Genomic DNA, 26,980 nt, shown 5'->3' on the forward strand with positions numbered 1-26,980 from the left:
ACTATGGCATACCTTGTAGGTGCCAATACCTGAACCAGTTGCTCCACTTCCAATCCAGCTCCCAGCAAATGGCCTGGGAAAAGCAGTGGAAGATGGCCCAAGTGCTCGGGCTCCTGAACCCATGTAGGAGACCTGGATAAAGCTCCTGGCTCTGGCTTTGGCCTGGCCCAGCTGTGGCTGTTGCAGCCTTCTGAGGAGTGAACCAGTGGATGGGAGATCTGTGTGTGTGTGTGTGTGTGTGTCTGTCTGTCTGTCTGTCTCCCTCTCCCTCTGTTATTTATTTGAAAGAGTTAGAGAGAGATTTGTTCTACTGGTTCACTCCCCCAAACGACTGCAATAGCCAGGGCTGGGCCCAGCCAAGGCTAGGAACTTCTTCAGAGTCTCCCACATGGGTGGCAGGAGCCCAAATACTTGAGCATCCTCAGGTGGCAACTTTACCCAATATGCCACAACATGGGCCCTCTCCTTTACTTTTGTATAACTCGATCATTTTCTTGAGATAATTAGTTATTGGTATTACACTGTTCTTCAGCTTATCTCATCCTTCACTCAGGAATCACAATCATGAATTGTCTCTAATTCATTTCACCAACTTTGCAAAGGCAGTAGGCCCATTTATAGACGCAGAAACTGAAACCATGGACAAAAAAAGAATCTCCATACCGGGGCTGGCATTGTGGTACAGTGAGTCAAGCTGGCAATACAGGCATCTCCTATCAGAGCGCTGGTTTGAGTCCCAGCTGCTCCACTTCCAATCCAGCTTCCCACTAATGTGCCTCCAAAGGCAGCAGAGAATGGCCCAAATCCTTGAGCCCCTACACAGAAGTGGAAGACCCAGATGAAGATTCTGGCTCTTGGTTTTAGTCTGGCCCAGCCCTGGTCATTGCAGCCATGTGGGGAGTGAACCAACAGATGAAGATCTTGATTTCTCTCTCGCGCTCTCTCTCCCCCTCCCTCCCTCCTTCCTTTACTTCCTCCTTCCCTCTCTGTTACTCTGCCTTTCAAATAAATAAATTGCAAGCTTTCTTTAGCTGCCTAACATACTATTAAAGACATATAATATACCAACAACCCATTATAATCATTTGCCTGTTGACTAGAAACTTGCTATCCTACATTTGTTGTCTTTAATGCAAGTCTGCTGAACTTTTTTTTTTTCTAGGCTCTTAAATACAACCAGACAGAACCAGCTGTGGCTAAAATTGTGACTGGAGCCTGAACAGAATGACTCATAATAATGAGAGTTACCTTATGGTTCCTTATAACATTCAATGACACACCTCTGATGACCTCCCAGCTGTCATCTTTGAACAGGTGATGCAGATAAATCATGACTTGTTAATGTGCATGTTTAAAGGACTCTGCACACCCCTTTCCTCTGCACCTGTCACGTTTGTTTGTTTGTTTGTTTTTTCACAGGCAGAGTGGACAGTGAGAGAAAGAGACAGAGAAAAAGGTTTTCCTTTTTCCATTGGTTCACCCCCCAGTGGCTGCTGCGGCCAGCGCACTGCAGCCGGCGCACCGCGCTGATCCAAAGCCAGGAGCTAGGCGCTTCTCCTGGTCTCCCATGGGAGTACAGGGCCCAAGGACTTGGGCCATCCTCCACTCCCAGGCCACAGCAGAGAGCTAGATTGGAAGAGGAGCAACTGGGACAGAATCCGGCGCCCTGACCGGGACTAGAACCCTGGGGGTGCCGGCACCACAGGCAGAGGATTAGCTTATTAAGCCATGGCGCCGGCCCACCTGTCATGTTTTGTCCCTTAGTTTCACCCAGTTGTGCCCCATTTTCCCTAACTCCATAAATTCCCAAGGCCCTTTCTAAATGGGCAGATGGGTTTGGGTTAACTCTGGTTGTCCTCCATCACGTGGCCTTAAAGGCCTGCAAGAAAGCTTCTCTTTCTCAGAAGATGCAGCGTCTGGTGCTTTCTCAGGGTACTGCTCCTTTGGGGCAAGCCCTGATGCTCCACAACAAAACTAAGGCCCAGGAAATGAAGTCCCTTCCCCAGGAAGCAGCAGAGCCAGATTTTAAAACTGCATCTGTCCGACTCCACCAATCACTGTCTTCCCACTGCCTCACTGCCCCTTCTCCTCTTTTATGAGTTCAGTTATTCTCTCAAGTTCATCACTAACAGGCCCCCATTGTTTATGAAGCTTCCTAGCAGAATGGTTAAGCACACAGGCATTGGGGTCAGTTTGCCTAGGCTGAAATCCTTCATCTACCACTTCCTTGCTGTTTGATTTTGAGCATAGAGTTATTAAATGAGCTGACACATGTAAAGCACTCACAACAGGGCCTGACATAAGTGTTCCCCAAAATAGTTAACTGTTATTTCCTCCATAGGTCTCTCATCCTTTTCTCTTGAATATTCATGTGTCACTTAAAAACCTCTGCTTTTTTAAGTGAAACGTGCTGATAGGATCCTCTATCCCATAAAGCCCTAAAATACAGAGTCCTGAGACCAGATCTTTGTGAAAGTTGGGGATACAAGCTCTGGTTCCATTTTTTTTTAAAGATTTATTTATTTATTTGGAAGTCAGAGTTACACAGAGAGAAAAAGAGACAGAGAGAGATCCTCCATCTGCTGGTTCACTCCCCATGTGTTTGCAACAGCCAGGACTGGGCCAGGCCAAAGCCAGCAGCCAGAGCTTCATCGGGGTCTCTCAAGTGGTTGCAGGGGCTCAAGCACTTGGGCCATCTTCTGATGCTTTTCCAGGTGCATTAGCAGGGAGCTGGATCAGAACTGGAGCAGCCAGGACACAAACTGGCACCCACATAGGACGCCAGCATCACAGGCAGCAACTTAACCTGCTCTACCACAACACCATCCTCTCTAGTCTCATTTCAATCCTGGATGTCATAGATAGAATTACACATGACCTCTGGGATTCCCTCAAAAATAGCCTAGTTCTGGCTCAATTCTTTCTCCCCTAGCCCTATAACTGATTTGGAAACAGTTTCCCCTGGAGAGATGGAAATTGCTACACAGGTTTTCAAGAGGCCTTTCTTGTTCTGTGCTACCCTCAGCCCTCACAGTAGTTACCATGCACACTACGGGTCTCACACACCTTCAGCACAGCCACCACTCTGGATTTCTGGACATTTAGGAAATAGGCTGGCTATACCCTACCTGGGTTAACCATGATTAACCACGGTCCCTCTACTTAGTTCTAAATTCCCTGTTTTCAAAGAGACACAGATCAACTGCAGCATGGCAAAAGGACGGTGATCTGGTTGACATAGCATTTCTAAGCCACCTCAGATGTCCAAGTCTGGTTAGCCCAGTGAAGGAAGAAAATCACTGGCCACATGGTTGCTGCCTGTAAATATCTGGGTCTGTCATATTGGAAGGATTTGATTTGTTCTGAATGACTCCAAGAAATCAAACAAAATTCCTTTCAATAAACATTACTGCTAGGCCATATACTTGGTGTTAGAATGAATGAAAGAATAAGGCCCATGAGTTAGGCCACCACTGCCTAGATGCTACCAGGATTTTGGGAAAATTAGAAAAAGGTACCCCTTCCACTTAACTGCTTTCTGTTTGAAAATTGTGATAACCTTACAGCTCCCTGATAACTACAAAATGAATGGTGCTGGGATTGTACCGGCCACAAGTTGTTCAAGCAGATGTAATGGCCCTAGTGGAAGCTACTGAGAGAAGGAAAATCCTTCTTGAGTTGCCAAGCAGAGTGGATCACTGCATCAATGCATGCACTTAAATATTGCTGGGGGACATAAGGATGGTAGGGAAGGAGGCACTTGGCAAGGGGGAGAGCTGGGCCATGTGTCTTCTGTGCTTTTCCATTCTGAAATTATGCAGATCTGTTCTGTTTTATTCAGAAACAAGAGAGAATAAGCCAGAAACTTGGCATTATCAAAGGACAAGGTCTTGGGGCTGGTGCTGTGGCACAGCAGGTAAAGCCACCACCTGCAATGCCAGCATCCCATATGGGCACCGGTTCAAGTCTCGGCTGCTCCACTTCCGATCCAGCTCTCTGCTATGGCCTGGGAAGGCAGTGGATGATGGTCCAAGTCTTTGGGCCTGTGTACTCACATGGGAGACTCAGAAGAAGCTCCTGGCTCCTGGCTTCAGATCAGCCCAGGTCCTGCCATTGCGGCCATTTGAGGAGTGAACCAGCAGATGGAAGACCCTTTCTCTCTCTCTCTCTCTCTCTCTCTATCTCTCTATCTCTCTATCTCTCTCTCTCTGCCTCTCCCTCTCTGTAATTCTGCCTTTCAAATAAAAATATAAATCTTACAAAAAAAAGGACAAGGTCTTAGCGTAAACCTTAGCCCTTCTTATTAAGAAGGAAAAGGGCAGCCGGCGCCGCGGCTCACTAGGCTAATCCTCCGCCTAGCGGCGCCGGCACACCGGGTTCTAGTCCCGGTTGGGGCGCCGGATTCTGTCCCGGTTGCCCCTCTTCCAGGCCAGCTCTCTGCTGTGGCCAGGGAGTGCAGTGGAGGATGGCCCAGGTGCTTGGGCCCTGCACCCCATGGGAGACCAGGAAAAGCACCTGGATCCTGGCTCCTGCCATCGGATCAGCGCAGCGCGCCGGCCGCGGCGGCCATTGGAGGGTGAACCAACGGCAAAGGAAGACCTTTCTCTCTGTCTCTCTCTCTCACTGTCCACTCTGCCTGTCAAAAAAAAAAAAAAAAAAAAGAAGAAGGAAAAGGGCAAAATAGAAAAAAAAAAGGTGGTGATAGGTAGAGCCACATCTATCCCCAGGAAACTGACATTGAAGCAGAGAGGGTATCAGAAATAATAGTGTAACCAAGAGTTTTCAGGATTAAAGATCCCTTATGATGAAAGGTCTTCAAAAAGTTCATGGAAAATGGGTATTAGGAAAAAGTTTGTATGGATTTCAAAAAATGTTTACACCAAAATAAACTTACCTTTTAATTCCATTTTTCCATGAAGTTTTTGAAGTGCCCTAGCATTTAGTGGGGTTTTTCTTCACCGAGCTGACTCACAAAGCTAGTTTATTCTCCCATGTTATAATTTAATCTGCCTCCAATGCTTTGAAGTTGTCAAAGCAGGTAGTAGCATACCAATTTTTCAAGTTCCATATACAAATTTCCCAAAGCTCATTAGCAACAGATCTCTGGCTCTAAGCCATAGAGTTGTGACAGAAATTCTTTGCTTAACCAAACTTTTTTTTTTTTTTTAATTTGGAAGGGAGAGCTACAGAAAAAGTTCTTCAGTTCACTGGTTCACTCCCAAATGGCACAACAGCCAGAGCTGGGCCAGACCAAAGCCAAAAGCCCAGAACTCCATCCAGGTCTCATGTGGGCAGCAGTGGCCCAAGCCCTGAAGCCATCTTCTGCTGTTTTCCCAGGCACATTATCAGGGAGCTGGATCAGATGTGGAACAGCCGGGACTCAAACAGCATCCCATATGGGTACTGGCATCGTAGGCTGGCTTAACCCTTTATGCCACAATACCACCACTCTCTCCCCTTCATGTTTCTTCTTAGTAATCTTCCAACTACTAACCCTCACCTCCCCTTTGCTATAAATTCCCACTAATCCATACAATATTTAGAGTTGAGCCCAATCTCTCTCCTCCACTGCACAATCCCATTGCAGGTTTTTATACCAGTGGTGACGGTCGTGGATAAAGTGTTTTTTCTATGTTTTAACAAGTGTCATTAAATAATTTTAAATAGTTGTCTCATGATACCACTTCACTTTTATTCTGTCTTTAGCAAATGTCTTTGCAGCTTCCCAACATTCTGTACATGTAGACTCCTTCGAGGAAGAAAAAAAGAAAAGCACTCAGAATTGTTGTGGATTGGAATTTTGCCCAGCCATGTTCTAAGAGAAACCAAGTTTTGATCACCCTCTACTGGCCAAGCATGCTGATGGCAGCAAAACATAAGTGATGGAAAAAATGAGCAAGATGACTAAACAACCCTTTTAGAGAGAACCATGAACACAATGCTGCAAAAGGAGGGCGGGATCAGGAATGGCAGTGAACACTGGTGACTCTTCTCCTTCTAGATGTCTGCTACAAAGGCGCAGGAAGCCTTTTTCTTTCATGAAGACAAAAGAGAAGAAAGTAAAGTGGGGAGAGCCCAAAGGTCATTTAAATGAGTTCAAGTCTCCAGGCCCACACATCTTGTATCCTAAGATTCAGAAGCAACTTCCAGACATGATCGTGGAACTATTATGTGATCTTTAGAATGACCACACGTGACAGTTTTCAAACATTTTGAAGGGCAGATAAGAACAACTACTGTATGTATATATTTTGTGACATAAAATGACTTGAATCAGTGAATTGAAATTATAGGAAAACAGATTTTTGCTTAAAATAAATCTTAGAAATTATAACTCTCCAAAAGAAGGGAACTGTCTTTCTATAATAATAAGCTCTCTGCTACAGGTACAATTAGAAGTAGAGGCTCCCATAGTAATGACATGTGTGTTATGAGAGTTTAGACTATGGATACCCAAGATGATACATTTAATCAACATTTGGTGGGGGGGCTCTTCTTTATCATATCTGTAGTTATTTGTTTATATATCTGCCAAAAACTAGTTTTCATTTTTTAAAAAATTACTTACTTGAAAAGCAGAAGAGGAGAAGAGAGAGAGAGAGAACCTTCCATCTACTGGTTCACCCCCCAAAATGGTCACAGCAGCTGCAGCTGGGCCAGGCCAAAGCCAGGAGCTGGTAACTTCTTCCAGGTCTCCCATGTGGGTGCAGGGATCCAAGTAGTTGGGCCATTTTCTGCTGCTTTTTCCACGCCATCAGCAGGGATGCTGGATCAGAAGTGGAGCTGCCAGGACTTGAACCAGTGCCCACATGGGATGTTGGCATCTCACGTGGAGGCATAACCTGCTACACTACAATGCCAGCTCCTAGTTTTCAGTTTTAAAGTTTTGGTCTTAGCATCCTGATATATCATAGTCTCTTGGTAAATATGTATTGAATGAATTCATTGGAAATCAAAGCCATTCTGAAAAGGAAGTGAATAGGATACATCAATGAGCCAATAGTCACATTAAATACATTTTCATTTGGCTTCTCTCTTGGGATTTTGTCATATGGCCATGGTTGCATTAATGGAAGAAAATAATGGGTTATCCTAAATTAACTTGGTGAATATGTCAATTTTTCTCATGAAATTTTTTTAAAATCTTGACATCTATAACAAGCTCACAGGATTAAACTAGAGAACTTGGCTTCTAGGCTCATCTCTGCTGCTAATAGCTTACTAGTGCACCTTAGATCTGATTTCCCAGGCACTGGTTTCTTCATCCGAAATCAAGAGCTTGACTAGGGGCAGGTATTGTGGCGCAGCAGGTAAAGCCACTGCCTGTGACACTGGCATCCCATATGGGCGCCAATTCATGTCCCAGCTGTTCCTCCTCCAACCTAGCTCCCTGCTAACATGCCTGGGAGCAGCGGAAGATGGCCCAGGTGCCGATGCACCTACGTGGCAGGTCAGGAAGAAACTTGTGATTCTTGCCTTCAGCCTGGCCCAGCCCTGGCCATTGTGGCCATTTGGGAAGTAATCACTGGATGGAAGATCTTTCTTTCTCTCTCTCTCTCTCTCTCTCTCTCATAAATGGGATTTTTTAAAGATTTATTTATTTATTTGAAAGTCAGTTACACAGAGAGAGAAGGAGAGACAGAGTGAGAGAGAAAGAGAGGTCTTCTATCCTCCGGCTCACTCTCCAATTGGCTGCAATGGCTGGAGCTGTGCCGATCCAAAGCCAGGAGCCAGGAGCTTTTTCCGCGTCTCCCACGTGGGTGCAAGGGCCCAAGGACCTGGACCATCTTCCACTGCTTTCCCAGGCCATAGCAGAGAGCTGGAACAGAAATGGGGCAGCTGGGACTCAAACCGGTGCCCATATGGGATGCTGGCACTGCAGGCGGCGGCTTTACCCATTATGTCACAGTGCCGCCCCCAAGATTTATTTATTTTACTTGAAAGTCACAGTTAGAGAGAGAGAGAAGGAGAGGCAGGGAGAGAGGGAGGGGAGGAGATAGGGAGAGAGAGAGCTCGGTCTTCCTTTAAAAAAAAAAAAACAAAACAAAAAACCTTGACCAGATTGTTCATAAGGTCTCTTTTGGCCCTCCTATTTCAAACCCTGAGCCCCTTTGCTTTAGGGGCACCTCAGTCTTGGTGGATTTGTAATTAGATTTGTGCTTAGAGGGATTTTCTTCAAACCCCAGCATAATCACTCACTGGTTGCATGACTATGAAAAAGGCCCTTTGACTGTGAGGCTGAATGGAGCATGGCCAAAGTACCAAACAGGAGCAGCTGATGGAATAGGCACAGATTTCCTGAGTATTCCCTCTGCCAAAAAGTGACCCTGCTCCCATTTCCCATCTCATCTCTCCCCAGTCTAACCCACAGCGCCCAAGAGCACAGCCTTCAGATTTCTTGAGTGCCAGATTTCATTTTTTTTATTAGACAGGCAGAGTTAGACAGTGAGAGAGAGAGAGAGAGAGAGAAAGGTCTTCCTTCCTTTGGTTCGCTCCCCAAATGGTTGCTATGGCCAGCATGCTGCGCCGATCAGAAGCTAGGAGCCAGGTGCTCATTCTGGTCTCCCACACGGGTGCAGGCGCCCAAGCACTTGGGCCATCCTCCACTGCCCTTCTGGGCCACAGCAGCTGGACTGGAAGAGGAGCAATTGGGACTAGAACCCGGTGCCCACATGGGATGCCGGTGCCACAGGTGGAGGATTAACCAAGTGAGCCACAGTGCTGGCCCCATTGAGTGCCAGATTTCAACCTTGACTCTCCCACATACCAACTCTGTGATACTGGAAAAGTTTCTTTTCTGAACCTGTTTCCTAATTTGTAAAATGGAAATCTTCATATTTCACAGGATAAGTATTCTCATGATTATACTACTTCATAGGATTGAGATTATAAAGATAAATGTATATGGAGATGGTTTCCAAAATGGTCACATTATTTCCCACACTTTGACTCTGGCCCAGTAACCTGTTTTGTAAACAAAATATAGTAAAATTCTGCTAACTTACTTCCAAGGCTGGCCCTTAGAATATCTACAAATTCCACCTTCATTTTGTAAAAGTTCCTTTTGGGAAAACAAGTCACCCACAAGAAAGCCAAAGCAGCCATGCAGAGACCCATATGAAGGAGAACCACAAACCCAGGCCTTCATCCCCACTAAGCTGCCAGTCTTCAGGCCAGCTCCACCTGCCAGCCATCCCAGCTCCTCGGCTGATGGCATGAGAGGCAGCACAGCCCCCCCGCCCCATCCACAAATCTGTGAGCTGATATGAAAAATGTTAAATAATTATCAGTTAAGGCACTAAGTTTGAGGTTTTTTTTAAATGCAGCAGTGAAGAACGGAAACCAAATGCTGAACATGGTGTTAGGCAGGAAGACAGACATTAGCCTATGTGTGTGAAACAAGCCTAAGAACAAAACACCTGCAGAAAGGAACCTAGCAGCCTGGAAGCAACTTAGTATCTTCCACTACAAAGTCATGCCCATGTCCCCAAGTACTTCATAGGTGGTCCCAGCCTTCCCAGAAGGCCCTCCAGAATCCTCTCTGCCAGCTGCCAAGAGAGCTACCCAGTCTGATAAAATTGGTAATAAAACCTGGGGATTAATTTCACCAACCTCACACCAAGCAAACCCTTTTTCCAGGAGATGAGGGGGCAGGAGAAGAGAAATGGCAGGAAGAACTGGACTCCACTCCCTTATAAGCCCCAATTTGAATGCTGATTGTACTGTCAGCTCCCAGCTTTTTGCTGAGAAGCCTGCCCGGCCTGGCAGGGGTATTCTCTTCATTAAACCATACTGATGGATGCCCTACGTTATTAAACCTTGCTACCTTGCTTACCACTGTTCTATCTCACACCTGAAATCCTTTCTTACAGAAAGACAAGAACCTCTTCTCTACCCATCCCTGCAACAACAGTACCTGCACCACAGCTAGTACTCAGATTCCCTTTTAGGGAATTTTTCCATCATTTCTATTCATTGTTCCACTTCTATCTTCTGGGATGCCATAGACAAACTCCTTTTTCAAATGACAACACTTTACACATGTTTAAAAAGTACCATTGCTAAAAAATAAAAATAAAAAAAAAAATAAAAAGTACCATTGCTTTGTCTTTCACTCTCCCCACATTCTCTTAGGTCAAATGGCATAGTGTTCAGGCCTCACATCTACGGATTTGCTCATTTCTGGATGACCACTGGCTTCTGAACAATCACTAAACATAAGGCATTCCACTGGCTACGACACCGGCATCCTGTTTGGGTGTCAGTTCCAGGCCCTGCTGCTCCGCTTCTGATCCTGTTCCCTGCTCATGGCCTGGGAAAGAAGTGGAAGACAGCTTACTAATGTGTCAGACCCAGAGGAAGCTCCTGGCTCCTGGCTCCTGGCTTTGGCCTGGCCCATTGCTGACCATTGCAGCCATCTGGGGACTGAACCAGAGGATGAAAGAATTCTCTCTCTCTTCCAAATAAATCAATCAATCTTTATTTATTTGAAAAGCAGAGAGAGAGAGAGAGACTCTTCCACCCACTGGTTCATTCCCCAAATGGCTACCACAGCCCTGGCTGGCCCAGGCTGAAGCCAGGAGCTTCTCCAGGGTCTCCCATGTGGGTGCAGGGGCCCAAGTTCTTGGGCCATCTTCTATGGCTTTCCCAGGCAGTAGCAGGGAGCTGGATGGGATGTGGAGCAGCCAGCACTCGAACGAGCAATCCCATGGGATGCTGACACTGCAGGTGGAGACTTAACCTTCGCCACAGCACCGACCCCAATAAATAAATCTTTTTAAAAAACCCCAAAACATAAGGCACTCCAAACAGGCTCACCTCAGACATCTGACCAATACATAAAGACTGACCTTATTGACAAACATCTTAGGGAAATGATGTATGTGTCTGAGGTTTGCTTCACTTCAAAATAATCCAGTGAGGAGTTCGAAGTTCATGGCAGGAATGAAACAAGATAAGTCAATTATTGATCAATTGGTTGGTGGGCACATGGAGGGTCACTAAGTCATTTTCTCTGCCTTTTGTGGGTGTTTGAAAATAACACTTTAAAAAAAAATGGTCCCAGGAAACAGCAGGGGGAAATGACGTCAAGTTCCTATAAATTTATGGTGCCTTTTGACAGGGAATTCCGCGTGCGGGCCTGCTGCTGGCTGTCCACAGGCGTGGCTTTTGCTGAACTCACTGGGGGTCAAAGGGGACAGGGCTGAGATGGAAAACACGAATTCTGTCTGGAAACCTGCAGCGGGAGGAAAGGGTAGGCAAAGACTTCGTGGGCAGTCAGGAGGAGCTCTGCGCCCAGATTTCCGCCCAGAAGTTCAGGACCCTCGAAAGCGCACGCTCCTCCAGGTTAAGGCCACCGTGAGCCACGTCCGCACGTGACAACTAAATCTCCGGCTCCACGACCGCGCACGGCCCCTAAACGAGGGCCAAGTTCTCCTGAGGTGATGGTGGGCCTGAGGCCACACAAGTCAGTCAGCCCTCAAGTTCACGCATCGAGGACACCGCGCCCGGCCCGTTCCCGCTCTGTCTTAGGACGTCGGCTGTGGCGTGCGAGGACCACCGGAGCCTCGTCGGGCCGGCCAGTCCTGGGTGGAAAACACGCGCTGAGGGCCCTGCTTGCCCGCAGTACGGCGCCACTGCGCTCCCAGCGCCCTCGCCCACAGCTCCAGAGAAAGCCCGAGACGCCGAGGCGCCGAATTCCTAGAGGGGCCGCCGCGAGCCCGCAGGAACGCCCCGCGCGGGCGGGACTGTGACGCACTTCCGGCCGCGCCGTCCTGGGGTGCGCGGTGAGGTCCTCCCGGTACCTGGAGCGGCTCGGATTCCCCGTGCATTTGCAGGTATGGGATCGGCGCGGCGGACGGAGAGGGACCCGTTCCCGAAGCGTTTGGGGGGAGAGGGGAGGGTCTAGCAGTTGTGGGCTCGAGAGGGAGGGGAGAGCCTCGCAGACTGGTCCTGGGAGGGGTGGGGGAGGAGCGCCGGTCCCTGCCCAGCCCTGGTGCGGACTCTGAAAGCCCTTTCCCTCCTCCCCTGGGCCTTAGGGAAGGAAACTTTGCCTCTGGCATTCCCGAGCGGCTTTTCTGTGCGTCCCTGGCTCCGAACGGGAGGTCTGAACTCAGGGTTAATCGTGGGCTAATTGGGAACATCCTGGAGGAAACCGAGCCACGACACGAGTCTGGAGTAGCGTCCAGTCTGAGGAAGGGAATCGTCCTCCTTGGGCCTTTGTTCACTTAGCGGAAGTCTGCTCCAGCGTGGACGCACGTTTTTAGAGCAGGGTTTTCTAAAGCAGAGTGCCCCTAAGAAGGTGATGTGATGGGTGGGTGACGCACTCAAGCCAGGGTGCGGAGAGGCCCGAGAGTGAATACCTCGGCTGCACTCGCCTCCCGCCCTCGGGTCTAATGCTGGGGTTGCCCGCTGGCAGCCAGAGGGCCGGAGACACGAGGCCGTGCAGCCCTCAGAGTCCGAGAATGGCTTTGGAAAGGGCACGTGGGAAAAATCAGCAGCCTCCTTTCTTAAGTGCCATTCATTCCTCCCCTCTCCCGCTGACCACGCCACTGCCGTTCATTTTATAAATATGAACCTTTCATACAAAATATAATTTTGTTTGTCAAAAGACCAGTTATGATCCATTTTAAGGCTTGATGATTTTCTGATGACTATTCATTCTTAAAAAAAAAAAAAAAAACGCAATTTGGGAATCCAAAACGAAATGAATTTTGAAAGTATCTGTACTTCCATAACCGAGCAACGTCACTGCTAAAAAGCTTTGTTTTTTTTTTTTTTTCCTTCATTGTGTGTGTAGTATGTCCCGCTTACTAGTTCAAGTACTGTCAAGCCAGATCCGTGGAGAATGACATGTGCTCAAAGTTAACATAATCAGGTTTTGTTTTTCAAGATGTATTTATCTATTTGAAAGAGTGACAGGGAGAGACAAAGAGATAATAACCTTCCATACATCGGAGCCAGGAGCCAAGAACTCTCCAGGTCATCCACATGGGTAACAGGAGCTCAGGTCCTTGGGCCATCATCAGCTGCCTTCCAGGTGTATCACCTGGGTGCTGGATCAGAAGCCCAGAGCTTCTGGGACTCAGCGGAGGTGGGATGCATGTGTCCCAAGCAGCAGCCCAACCTGCTGTGCCTCAGCCTGATCAGGTTCTTAAATGCTCTAGATTATTTGCAACTCCTACTTCCCTCAGTTTTTGTAAGCTTTTTGTGGTGTGTACCATTGTGCTCAGTATGATTTTTGTGGAACAGATACCCATATCTGTTTATAACAACTACTGGAGTTTTCTGCTCTAGATTGCCCAGATCCCACGTGGGATACCTATGGGACATGAAAGATGCTCCTTAAACTTAAAAAAACAAAGGCCAGTAACAGAGGGTAAGATTCATTGACTTACATATCTTTCTTCCAAATTATATCTAATGAGTGCCAGTAATGATAGATTAATTCTGTAGTCTGTTTACTCATTTGTTTTCCACCTCCCCACTAACTTGAAAGCTTGATGGGAGGATGTGCCTCTTGTTATCACCACAGCTCTAGCACCGAGCACATGGCAGGTGTTCAACAAATGTTGAGTCAGTGGACTACACTTAATGACAAGTGAAGAAAATCAAAGTAGTTATATTTGTTACAGATGTTGGTGTTCTAATATGTCAGCTGACCAAAATGACCTTTTGTGTCGTTTATTTAATTTTCCCTCTGAATTTTTTTTCTCAGCACTACATATCAAAATAGATAACTCTATAAGAATATATGCTACTTTTATTTCATTCTAACTGCTTTTCTGTAAAAAGCTAAAGGTAAAGGGCATTTAAAAACTTGACTATGGGCTGGCGCCGCGGCTCACTAGGCTAATCCTCCGCCTTGCGGCGCCGGCACACCGGGTTCTAGTCTCGGTCGGGGCGCCGGATTCTGTCCCAGTTGCCCCTCTTCCAGGCCAGCTCTCTGCTATGGCCCGGGAGTGCAGTGGAGGATGGCCCAAGTACTTGGGCCCTGCACCCCATGGGAGACCAGGAGACCAGGAGAAGTACCAGCCGCAGCGGCCACTGGAGGGTGAACCAATGGCGAAGGAAGACCTTTCTCTCTGTCTCTCTCTCTCACTGTCCACTCTGCCTGTCAAAAAAAAAAAAAAAAAAAAAAAAAAAAAACTTGAGTATGGAGCTGACACTGTGGCGTAATGGGTAAAGCCACCACCTGTGGCACTGGCATTCCATATGGGCATCAATTCGAGTCCCAGCTGCTCTACCAATCCAGCTCTCTGCTACGGCCTGGGAAGCAGTAGAAGGTGGCCCAAGTCCTTGGGCCCCTGCACTCATGTGGGGGACCCAGAAGAAGCTCCTGGTTCCTGGCTTTGGATTGGCCCAGCTCCAACCATTGTGGCCATGTGGGGAGTGAACCAGCAGATGGAAGATCTCTCTCTCTCTCTGTCTCTTCCTTTCAAAGTAAATAAATAAATCTTTAAAAATAAATCCCAGACTGTTTAAAAAAAGCAAAAAAACTTGAGTATGCCTCACTTATAGTGGATTAAGTGAAGTTCAAAATTACATCACTATTTATACTCAGTTATTTTTCAATGAACGAGTAAATTTCAGCCTTCCAGCAAAATACCAGGTAATGCTAACAAGCTCTGTCATTTGACTAGTAAATTTCTAGTATTCATACTGAATCTCTAAAGTTCAGACAAACAGCATTTGGCTGGTAGACAGCTGGTTGAAATCTCAGAAACTAAGGTGTCTATAGTTGTAAGAATCTGAAATAATTTTGAGAACAAAAGCAATTTAATTTTAAAATTATGTCACACTGAACTTTTGGGAGAGTGGAGATACAGTAAAATCAAACTAGTCTGTCTTGAGCTGAGTCCAGAAAGACTTTGAACAATCAGTATTCTATGATAATTTTGCAGAACCATAATTTCCTAGGCTGAAAATATGGCTGTAAAGATCAGGAAAACCTACTTTTCTTTTTGGTAATTTCGTGTTAACCCTATTTTCTAAGGTTTAACGTGTGGCCTAACAACCAGAATCCCAGAGGAACCAACATTCCTGCTACCCACAGCCTCATCGTTAGTCTGTCTCTGGAGCCTGTACGATGACCAAGGTGGTAGGCATGGCCACAGTTCTGGGCCCCAGGCCTTCAAGGGAGCTGGTAGGGCCTGTGACTGTGAAATTCGAGGAGGAGGAAGAGAGAGGGAAGCGCCTTCCTAGCGTGGAGATATTCCGTCAGCGTTTTAGACAGTTTGGGTACCATGACACCCCTGGACCCCGAGAGGCCCTGAGTCAACTCCGTGTGCTCTGCTGTGAGTGGCTGAGGCCTGAGATCCACACCAAGGAGCAGATCCTGGAGCTGCTGGTACTGGAGCAGTTCCTGACCATCCTGCCCCGAGAACTCCAGGCCTGGGTGCAGGAGCACTGCCCGGAGAGCGCTGAAGAGGCCGTCTCTCTCCTGGAAGATCTGGAGCAGGAGCTGGATGAGCCAGAACTACAGGTAGGCCGGGGGAGACCTTTGATCCTAGGAAGCTGGGAGTACGGCATTCCAGGCAGAATCTGGGTTTGTCTCTTCAGACTTGGGAGTTGAATGGGATGGACTTTTTCTTTTTTCTTTTTCCTTCCAAGAGCTTCTGCTTAGAACTAAGTCTGGTTCTTAACGGGAGCTATGTACAAACTCAGTCATTGCCAATTATCTCCAGGTTTCAACTTCCTCAAAACAACAGAAAAAGAAGCCACCTTCAGGAGCAGCAAAGGAGTCACTAAACAGTGGGGAGCTCCAGCCTGTGGAGAGCAGTGACAAGTACGAGTCTTGGGGGCCCCTGTACATCCAAGAGACCGGTGAGGAGCAGGAATTCACTCCGGATCCAAGAAAGATTCAAGGTGAGGACCGCCTGTCAGGTGCCTGCTCAGTGCCCAGCCCTTTGTGGTTGAATAAGCAGACGTATTCGTAATTCCTGGTGAGCCCACGCGCAAGATTGACTTGGCAGATCAAGCTGACAAGGTGGAAATGGTTTCCTTTTCATCTCCAGGTATAGCTGTCTCGGCCAGGGTCCTAGCGTGGGAACAGATGACACACTCAGGTTCAGTTGAAGTGAGTTTAATAAAGGGACTGTTTATGGACGTGTAGACAGGTTGAACGAACCAATAAGGGATGATGTTGCACCAGAAAACTATTAGTACCCATGAGCCTGAAGGGACAAGCAAGAGGACCTATTAGCAGAACCAGACCTGTAGCTGTGAGGAAGCCGTCACTCTGTAGGACCTGTGGCTACAGGCCCCACTGTCGAGTGTGGAGAGAACAGAGGAAATGAATACCCAGCTTCACCCTTCTCTTGCCCATGGGTCTTCTGCTGGTGTTCCCCACTGGCAGACTCAACTGGTGGCCAGAGGGCAGGAGAAACAAAGCAGAATAGTCCTTAGAGTCCACTTCCTGGGCACAGAGCAGGAAAAGGCAAATGGAACAATCAGCAGCCTCCTTTGTAACGGTCTGGAAAGAGAGGGGACATTCTTCACAAATCAAAGACGTGTTAGGGTAACTGCTCCCCAGCTCAAATCTCCATAAATCAGATCTTACAGAATAGCCTCAGGAGCCACAGATAGTATTCCCCTTTGCTATTTTGTTCTAGTAATTTCTGCTCTTATGTACTTTCATTTACCTGAAGGATTGTAACTAAATTCTTAAAGCAAAGTTGATGCCCAAGTACATGTTTATAAAAATGTTGTACATTGACCCAAAGCTTGATAATTTCATACCAGGGCTTTGCTTTAGTGTGAGTGATATATGGACCCTATGTGTGTATCTGGTGTGATTTCATGAGAAGGGATCTTTACCATGTCCCAAACATATAAAATTCCATTTTGGAAACTGGTTGTTAAACCCTGTTAAAAATTGTATTCTCTGGCAAAAGTGGGGGAAAACAAAAAAACTATTAGCTAAATTCTTCACTTCATGGTTGTTAATTCCAGTCCTCTACTCCAGGTAGTTGAGGCCTCCCTGGAGTTGCCAGAGTAATCAAAGATAAAGGTGATTAGAGATAGATTTGATCTTTGTTTTTGTTTTTGTTTTTGTTTTTGTTTTTTCATTTTTCTTGGCAGCCACTTGGGAAGGAAGAGTGGAACAGAAGGGTTATCAGAGCAAGTGATAGGCATAAATCTTTTTTTATTTTTTAATTTGTTTGTTTATTTGAAAGTCGGAGTTATACAGAGAGAGAAGGAGAGGCAGGGAGAAAGAGAGGTCTTCCATCCACTGGTTTACTCCCTAATTGGCCGCAACAGCCAGAGCTACGCCGATCAGGAACCAGGAGCTTCTTCCAGGTCTCCCACGTGGGTACAGAGGCGTAAGCACTTGGGCCATCTTCTACTGCCTCCCCAGGCCACAGCAGAGAGCTGTGGAAGTGGGAGCAGCCAGGTCTTGAACCGGCGCCCATATGGGATGCCAGCACTTCAGACCAGGGCGTTAACCTGCTTGCCACAGCGCCAGCCCTGGGCATGGATCTTTATACCAGATGGGAGAAGAAACACTCCTAAGGGAAGGGAAGTTGACACTAAAAGCCTTGCATAAAGACTCCAAAGTTTATACCCTCTGTGTAGAAAGATATACTGGACCCCAAAAAATGAGCCCCCCAGCTCAGGGATGCAGTAAGGAAGTTTGTCAGCCTGCCTGAGATCTGAGAGTGAATGGAAAATACTGAAGCCCTCAATGTTTGCCCCAGTGGGGTTTGGGGTCTGACTTTATATTGCCTTCATGGTTCAGAAGCCTCCAAGTAAAGAAATCAGCACGCAAACATTGGCTCTGGTACTTAGATGGGTACAAATTTTGTGATTTCTAGAATATTCTAGACCATATAAAATCACTTGGGGCTAGGGGAGAGATGAATCTTTCTGAAGAACAGAAATTATAAGATCACAAGAAATTATAAATTCACAAGAACAAGAAATTGTAAAATCAGTAGTTAAAACAAAAGGGGACTAAAAGCCTAAATAATATCCCAAGAATATTATTTCTACTAGAACATCAGTGAAAAGGCTGTAAAATAAGTTGGTTTAAAATAATTTAAGATACAAATCCTTGAGACCTTAAGAAAATAAGAAACTTTTTTAAAAGTCAGCTTTGATAAAAACAAAATAGAGCTCCTAACAGTGAAAAACAGTCATTGGAATACAATGGCTGTTTTTAAAAATTAGAGGATAATGAACCAGAAGGCAGCTGAGGAAGTAATCTGAGATGATGCTTATGAAAGATGAAGATGGGGCCAGTGCTGTGGCATAGTAGGGTTAAATCTCCCCTGTGGAGCCTGCATCCCATATGGTGCCTGCTCAAGTCCTGGCTGCTCCACTTCTGATCCAGCTCCCTGCTAATGGCCTGGGAAAGCAGTGAAAGATGGCCCAAGTGCTTGAGCCCCTGTACCCATGTGGGAGACCTGGAAGAAGCTTCTGGCTTCATATCAGCCCAGCTCCAACTGTTGCAGCCATTTGAGAAGTGAACTAACAGACAGAAGACCTCTCTATATATAACTCTGCCTCTCAAATAAGTAAAAACATCAAGATGCAGGGCGTTGGGGGTTTAGTTCAGGGTTGGATGGGAATGTCCAACGTATAAAGATTCAAGAGACAATTTGCAAAACAAAAGGCCATGAGTTATCCAGAGATTATGAAAGATGTAAATCCTAAGGTTTGGAAAGCATAATCAAAATAAGAGAAAGTAGATATCACCTAGATATATCATAATAAAACTTCAGAATGTCAAAATTTATGGAATACTTTAAAAGGAACCAGGATTAAAAAAAACACCATGACCGTCATCCCCCCACAAAGGGCTGATAATTAAATGGATAGCAAAGTTACCAACAGCCACAGTAAGATGGGAAGACAAATATATGATTTGTGGTAAATTCTTTTTAAAATTCTGCCTCATTTAGCTATTTTTTTTTTTTCTGAAAAGTTTGTTTATTTTTTTAAGAGGCAGAGAGAGAGATCTTACATCCACTGGTTCATTCCCCAGATGGCTGCAACAGCTGGAGCAAGGCTGATCAGGAGCCAGGAGCTTCTTCCAGGTGTCCCATGTGGGTTCAGGGGTCCAAGTACTTGGACCATCTTCTGCTTTCCCAGGCATATTAGCAGGGAGCTGGATCAGAAGTGGAGCAGCCGGGTCTCCAGCTGGTGCCCATAAGGGATGCCAGCACTGCAGGCAGCAGCTTTACCAGCTGTGCCACAGTGCTGGCCCCATTAGGCTATTTTTTAAATAGTAACTTATATTAAGTTACTTCTTTCTCACACAATGAGTCATGTAGTTCATGGCTGCATATAACTTGAGGTCTGTATGTATACCCAGCTCATTATAGGGATGAGCCTGGGAGCAGCTGGTGGGTATGGCCAGCAGAGGAAGGAAAGAGGTGGTTGAGTGGAGAGAAACAAATGAGTCAGTTCCTTGGGAAAGAGTAAAGAGGTTTAGAAATAAGGTTGCTTGATAAATGACACTACTGTACACTCAGAGGACAATCCTCAGAGAGAGCCCATATTTTAGAGTGAATTTTTTGTGGATACTGAGATGGACTTTTAAGATGAGTGACTTCCTGGTGAGATGCTCTAAAAGGATGACCTGATTCAGTCTGATTTCAGCAGTGAGTGTCTCTGTAAAGATTTATAAGGCACAGCCAGTACACATTAAATGGTTAACTCTCATGGGAAATCAGGTGCTTTTATTCAAATTAAGGACCTGGGACTAGAAAGATTTTAAGTGGGCTGAATTTGATTTATGTTCATTGATTATCAACTTCAATTTCTTTTAAAGATTTATTTATTTATTTGAAAGGCAGTGTTACAGAGAAGCAAAGGCAGAGAGAGGTCTTCCATCTTCTGGTTCACTCTCCAAATAGCTGTAACAGCTGGAGCTGAGCCAATCCAAAGGCAAGAGCCAGGAGCTTCTTCCGGGTCTCCCACACAGATGCAGGGGCCCAAGAACTTGGGCCGTCTTCTACTGCTTTCCCAGGCCATAGCAGAGAGCTGGATCGGAAGTAGAGCAGCCAGGACTTGAACTGGCACCCATATGGGATGCTACCACTGCAGGAGGTGGCTTTACCCGCTCTGCCACAGCAGCAGCCCCCTCAATTTCTTTTACATTCAGTTTCTGTGGGAATAGGAATTTTTGTCACTCAGCCTCCTTTCCCTTAAATATCTATAATTTTCCTTATTCAGTTTTGGCCCTTCAGCAATCATTCTGTCTGTTTTTTCTACCCGAGCTTCATCTGTTTCCTCTGCTACAGTCACATTGTGCTTGTTTGTGCCCATGACTTCCTATACATGAAACTGGTGGGGAAAGCCATGTACTCATCATACGTAGTAACCTCTGTTCAGGAGACATGGGATCGTAAACTAGATTTGAGAGTGATTTATTTTTATTGATGTGACATTATGAGCTCTCATAGAGATATATCCAGTCAGATATATCTTTCAGAATCCATCAGTCTCACTTGTTGATCCTGTTTGTCCTGTAATGGTTTCTTCCTCAGAACAGGAAAAAACTGACATACCCTTATTCCCCTTGTTGTTTTAGATTATAAATCGAATATCCACAATGAGGAATCAACAGATGAGCAGAAAACTTCTGAAGAAGAATGTCATGCAGATGGACTCCAAAGGGATATTATTCCTGTGATTATTGCCAGTAAGCATGAAGCCAGGTTAGAAAGGCAGTGGGTAAACCCTGGGAAGGAAAGAGGATCAAAAGCCTCTCTTCAAGACACAGGCTTGAAGAAATCAGAATCAGTTCCTACCAAACCTACCCCAGGAGAGAGACGTTACATATGTGCCGAGTGTGGAAAAGCCTTTAGTAATAGCTCGAATCTCACTAAACACCGAAGAACACACACTGGGGAGAAACCCTATGTATGCACCAAGTGTGGGAAAGCTTTCAGCCACAGCTCCAACCTCACCCTTCATTACAGAACACACCTGGTGGACCGGCCCTATGACTGTAAGTGTGGCAAAGCCTTCGGGCAGAGCTCAGACCTCCTCAAGCATCAGAGAGTGCACACTGAAGAGGCGCCGTATCAGTGCAAAGATTGCGGGAAGGCTTTCAGTGGGAAAGGCAGCCTCATCCGACACTATCGAATCCACACTGGGGAGAAGCCGTATCAGTGTAATGAGTGTGGGAAGAGCTTTAGTCAGCACGCAGGTCTCAGTTCGCATCAGCGACTGCACACTGGAGAGAAGCCATACAAATGTAAGGAGTGTGGGAAAGCCTTCAACCACAGCTCAAATTTCAATAAGCATCACAGAATCCACACTGGGGAAAAGCCCTATTGGTGTAGTCTTTGTGGGAAAACCTTCTGTAGCAAGTCAAATCTTTCCAAACACCAGAGAGTCCACACGACAGAGGGAGAAGGCTCCTAACTGCCAAGTACACATTGCTATTGTGTTCTTCTGTTTATATGTTCCTGTTTATGTTTTTTTTTTTAAACCTTTAGAATGTGAATGCTAGGGAGAAGCTCTGTAATGCAGTGTCAGCCCTGGTGATAGATTCGCTTCACTTGACCTCACAAGATGCCCAAAGAGGGAGCTGTGCAGTCGGCAGGAGGTCCTTTTGCGTCTGTGGGGTCCTCACCGGCCAGCTCGCAGCAGATTTCCCTTCCCCACACTTCCAGGCCCGAATAAACTAGGCTGGCATTGCCTTCTGCATAGTTAAACTGATGTGTATCCAGTGTAATTAAGAAAGGAACAGTAAAACTTTTAACTGTTTTTAACATATTCAAGGATTAAAATTTGTAAAAAAAAAAAAAAAAAAATTAGCCTCATTGAACACAGTTTAATTGGATTCAGAATAAAGTTAAAACATGTAATGCTTCAGGACTCTCATTCTGATAATCCATTGGTTATTGAACACTATTAGAAAACTTTCTGCTTATTTAGCTTTTAGAAAATTTGGATTTGGGGGTAGGTAGAGCTTTTCATCCTTGTAAGTGTGTATGTATGAGGAAGTTAAGGTGGAGTGTGTCTACTGCCTGTTGGTCTAATTGTGCTTTTTCCACCTACTGAGCACATTCTTTGTTATTGGGAACATTTTTTCAACCTCCCGTGTGTTTTGGTTGTGTATGTTTTGTGCAAAAGACTCTGAAAACCAATTCTCCTCGAACAGCTTCCTTCTGAAATTCTGAAAGTCATACTGGAGTATGATCGTCTTAAATCCACCCTGTCTTCCCTCTGACAGAGGCTCTGGCTTCTAAGATACTTTTTATGCACCGTGTAATGTCTTACGGCCAGTATGTCCTGTTCCCTAGAGGCTAACCGCTTCACTCCTTCCTTCTGTCACTTGCATATCTTCATGTTATGACAGTTCTTTTCACCTCTGCTTAGTAGTCACTGAAATGTCCTTTTGTCCACTGCTGCATTCCTGACATGCCAGGATCTGAGACAAGAAAATTTCATATTTAGTTTCATTTCTGATCTCGGGAAATTTCCCTGCCTGCGCTCCTGGGATCGATATGTTAAGTCTTCATGTACCAGGCCGGTGCTACGGCTCAATAGGCTAATCCTCTGCCTGCAGTGCCAGTACCCCGGCTTCTAGTCTTGGTCGGGGCGCCGGATTCTGTCCCAGTTGCTCTTCTTCCAGTCCAGCTCTCTGCTGTGGCCCAAGCCCTTGGGCCCTGCACCCCATGGGAGACCAGGAGAAGCACATGGCTCTTGACTTTGGATCAGCGCGGTGCGCTGGCCACAACGTGCCAGCCGCAGCGGCCATTTGGGGGGGTGAACCAACGGAAAAGGAAGACCTTTCTCTCTCTCTCTCTCTCTCACTGTCCACTCTGCCTGTTAAAAAAAAAAAAAAAAAAATCTTCATGTACCAGCCAGCCAGAAGTGAGGCCAGGACTGGGGAGGGGAGAGGCACAGAAATCATTATTGAAAGAGTTAGTCATTCTTGAAAACATTTTCTTTCCTTTCCTGTAGCTTGCTGAAGAGCTGGATGTCCTACCAGCACCTAAAACTACACTTAGTGGTAACCTGTGCTGATTATATCTTAATCCTAATGAAAGCCCACAGAGATTTTGGTAACTAGCCAGCTATCTGTGGTGCTGCTGCAATTGGCAAGTGAGGAAAATGAAGAGCCAACTAAGCCCAAACAGCTGCCTCTTTTGTTTTGGTTAAAAGTGAGTGGGTCCCAGACCTGGACTGCCCCTTATCTTCTGGTGATTACTTTGATGCCATTGATGTAAGACACAAAGATCACACTGTGTCAGCTCCTGTAGGTTCATCTATAAGCTGAAGTCTTCCTACAATTTGTCTCCAGATTAAACCTTATTCTGCCATGACTCTTGTCTAGGAAAGCTGTTTGCTGTGATCCAGGAGTTCATGAAATCTTTACCTTAGGTCACATCTTCCTCTGCAAAGCTGGTGTCAAATGTACTACATGAAGCTCTGCCACTGGATTTTTCACACCAACCTTTGTCGCCACTCTTGAGTAAGGCGATGGGGAAACAGTGCCTTTCAGGGCAGGCCAACACATCCGTCTGAAACAGACCTAGATGGTTCTCCCATTCACTGGCCAAGGGAAGTCCCATGAATCCACAAGTGTGGGTAGAGGCCAAGACACCAGGGTAGCAAACGTGTATATGGGGGGATGGGGTGTAGGCTTCCAGCTTACATACCTTATGACGTCTGAACCTACCTGTTTTGGATCCTGACTGTAATGTCTCCTTTGTGTAGTGGGTTGTTGCTGTGTCCACCCAGTCTAAGCACTTGGATCTAATAACACTCAGTTTAGGATTGACAGCTGAAGTTACAGCCACTTGATATTTCATAGTGCCAGGATCTGCTTTGCTTTTTTTTTTTTTTTTTTTTTTTTTTTTTTTTGACAGAGTGGACAGTGAGAGAGAGAGACAGAGAGAAAGGTCTTCCTTTGCCGTTGGTTCACCCTCCAATGGCCACCGTGGCCGGTGCGCTGCGGCCGGCGCACCGCGCTGATCTGAAGGCAGGAGCCAGGTACTTATCCTGGTCTCCCATGGGGTGCAGGGCCCAAGTACTTGGGCCATCCTCCACTGCACTCCCGGGGCCACAGCAGAGAGCTGGCCTGGAAGAGGGGCAACCAGGACAGAATCCGGCGCCCTGACCGGGACTAGAACCTGGTGTGCCGGCACCACAAGGCAGAGGATTAGCCTAGTGAGCCACGGCGCCAACCAGGATCTGCTTTTCAAACTGCACAGTTCTTTGCTGTAGAAGACTGGGATTTGCTCTTGAATTCTTTAGGCAAGCTACTATTGGGACTTTCCATACCTATACACAACAGTTCTATCTGCCACAGTTACCTCTGACACCATTTCTATCTGCCGGGTCATATGGTGCTTGAGCCATATGGCTCTGGGCCACACTTGAAAATGGCAGCCCTCCACCTATTAAGTGAATTGGATAGATGTTAGCTCCCTGCTAACATGCCTGGGAAAACAGCAGATGATGGCCCAAGTGCTTAGGCCTCTGCCACCGATGTGGAAGACCCAGGTAGAATTCCTAGCTTTTGTATAACGCTTGGCTGAACTGAGGCCGTTGCTGTTATCTGGGGAGTGAACCAGCAGATGGAAAAAAGCCCTCCCCTCCCCCCTGCTCTCTGCCTTTCAAATAAATATACATATAAGTTTACATATTTATAAATATATATATACACACACACCCCACAGATCAATACCAGCACACCAAGACCCAGAGGCCACGTTGATCTGATTAGCTTTATGGCAACCATCATCAGCCAACCACAGCACATCTGTTCTTGTTTATTTGCAGGAGCCATACAGAACTTGGTCTCATGTCTTTGAGTGCAGCAATAATCACTTGAGTCCCATGTATGAGGTAGTATTGTTTCCAAGTTACCCCCTTGGTTGGGGAAAGTTTAGGTATTTCCACTTAGCCTTGCCTGCCATGACTCTTGCTGTAGGTTAGGTATCCAATGTGCTAATCACCTATCCCCCACAAAACACCTATCCCAATTATTCTCTCAGGGACGTGACCCAAGGGTGGGTCTCTGTACCCACTTGGCCTACTGAGATGATTTGGGCCAAGACTCCATTTATCAGCTGACCTCTATCTGGAAGGCAGTGGTGTAGTTTCAGGTCCGTGTCACCTTAGACTCTGTATCCAGTAGCCTCAAAAGCTCTGGGCATTCCCTTTCCTACTCCAATAACAGCCACAGGTCTCTTTGGGCAAATAGTTATTCCATTCACTTGTGGTAGAATTGAAAGATTTTTCTCCAAAAAACCCAACCTCCCCTCTAGTTGGTCAATTCTGAATCTGAGAAGTAACTCAGGTATGGAAAATGAGTGAAGAATTCTAATTTCCCATTGCAGTAACTGACACTGTTACTAAAAATCTAGCCACTAATCCCTGGAACCTGTCCTGAAATACAAGGTCTATTAAAAGAAGGGTGGGGGTGGTGGATGCTGATGTAGAACTGACAGTCCTATCTTTGGGCAGTCGAGGGACAAGAAGCTCTCAGAAAGCAGAGGAAAACAAGACACAAATGCTAAGTGCCACAGCCCTGGCCCCTAGGAGCACAGTGCAGCCTCAGAGGGTGGAAGCAATCAGGCTCTATGGGGGAGGGGCTTCCTTGGCTCAGATGATCAGAGAGTTCTCAGGTGTTTGTGGCTTTTCTGAGCCCATGGAATGCTTTACACACAAACCTGCTGGCCATTCCTAACAGCTTAACAATGCATATATTTTCTGTTTTCATTTATCTGAAATTTCTCATCATTAGAACTCAATAACAAATTAGGTAGTATTCTCTGGACCCAAATGCCAAGTGTAGTTCACTCAAAATATGATTTTTTTAAATCCCATAGTAAGACAAATATCAGACTATTACATGCTGTGGTTCCTGGAGCAGGCATTGGGGTGCAGCAGGCTAAGACACCCTGGGTTACGGTGCCCTTGGGACACCTGCATCCTTTACCAGGGTGTGGGTGGGAGTCCTGGCTTCTCCACTTCTCATCCAGCTTCCAGCTATTGTGTGTCCTGGAAGGCAGCAGATGATGGTTCAACTGCTTGGCCGCTGCTAGCCAGTGGGAAACCCAGGTGGAGTTACAGGCTTCTGGCTTTGGCTTGGCTTGGAACTGCATGATGAAGGTATTTGGGGAGTGTGTGTGTGTGTCGCGCGCACGCAAGATCATGCACACTGCTCTACTTTCCAAGGAGATGAAATAAATAAATATGGAAAAAGACTACTACTTTAGACTCCTGTTAAATAAAAATTTTAAGAGACCAGGGCCAGTGCTGTGGCACAACAGGGTAAAGCTGTGCCCTGCAGTGCTGGCATCCCATATGGGCATTCAAGTCCTGGCTGCTCCACTTCTGATCCAGATCCCTGTTAACGTGCCTGAGGAAACAGCCCAAGTACTGGGACCCCTGCCATCCACGCGGGAGACCCGAAGGAAGCTCCTGGCGTTGGCATGTCCCAGCCCTGGTCTTTGTGGCCATTTGGGAGTGAACCAGCAGGTGGAAGATCTCTCTCCGTAACTCTGCCTCTCAAATAAAAAAATTTTTTTTTTCATTTTTGGAGACTGAGACCCCTGAAATAAGAGGGTTTATTGGATGTTACAGATGTTAGCAACAACTAAAAGGTCCAGTTCTGAGACAAATTCCTTATGCCTCCTGCAGCATGGCCAGGCAGCAGTTGGAAAAAATGTCCACCGGATCTAAGAAGCCAGGGTATTTTATAATGAAAATGTGTGAAGAAAGCATAAAAGGCTTTAGATAAGAGGGGTGGGACAGCGCAAAAGCAACCACCTGGGATTGGACAATCGCCCATAAGGAGAAGCACTTGGTGCTGTTTGATCGGGTTTGCACGCAGAATGTGACGTCATCTTGATGACATCGTCAACACAGGAAAGCAATGTGAAGCTGTTTCAGTGGTGGTGGTGGTCTAGCCCAAAGCTGTCGGATTAAAATAAGTGCAGCTCCTGTCTTCCAGCTGTGACTAAATTTAGGACACCTGCGAATCCCCTAATCACTGCTCGGGAGA

General features: G+C 46.3%; 2 protein-coding genes across 2 annotated transcripts in view; both read left to right on the plus strand.

Moving 5' to 3' along the window:
* Positions 1-4,321, plus strand: part of ZKSCAN1 (zinc finger with KRAB and SCAN domains 1) — a 29,799-nt gene extending 25,478 nt beyond the window's left edge. Inside the window, exon 6 of the mRNA XM_089320944.1 lies at positions 1,163-4,321. Within this exon, the coding sequence (XP_089177070.1) occupies positions 1,163-1,170 (8 nt within the window). The 3' untranslated portion in view covers positions 1,171-4,321. The remainder of the gene's footprint in view (positions 1-1,162) is intronic.
* Positions 4,322-11,632: 7,311 nt separating this feature from the next.
* ZSCAN21 (zinc finger and SCAN domain containing 21) lies at positions 11,633-21,824 on the plus strand. The gene is made up of 4 exons (XM_008248904.5): positions 11,633-11,837; positions 14,996-15,484; positions 15,687-15,867; positions 20,540-21,824. Exons 2-4 carry the CDS (start codon positions 15,089-15,091, stop codon positions 21,376-21,378), a joined length of 1,416 nt encoding a protein of 471 aa, XP_008247126.1. The 5' UTR covers positions 11,633-11,837; positions 14,996-15,088; the 3' UTR covers positions 21,379-21,824.
* The last annotated feature ends 5,156 nt before the right edge of the window (positions 21,825-26,980 follow it).

The sequence above is a fragment of the Oryctolagus cuniculus genome, chromosome 19 (assembly GCF_051225735.1).
Source record: "Oryctolagus cuniculus isolate XC-2025 breed Fujian yellow rabbit chromosome 19, ASM5122573v1, whole genome shotgun sequence".
Taxonomy (NCBI): Eukaryota; Metazoa; Chordata; class Mammalia; order Lagomorpha; family Leporidae; genus Oryctolagus; species Oryctolagus cuniculus.

Bases quoted from the DNA above. Each gene is read 5' to 3' on its own strand.
- ZSCAN21 (XM_008248904.5), top strand. From the start codon at position 15,089: ATGACCAAGGTGGTAGGCATGGCCACAGTTCTGGGCCCCAGGCCTTCA. The intron at 15,485-15,686 runs GTAGGCCGGGGG...AATTATCTCCAG, and splicing joins TGGATGAGCCAGAACTACAG to GTTTCAACTTCCTCAAAACA. The intron at 15,868-20,539 runs GTGAGGACCGCC...TTGTTGTTTTAG, and splicing joins GGATCCAAGAAAGATTCAAG to ATTATAAATCGAATATCCAC.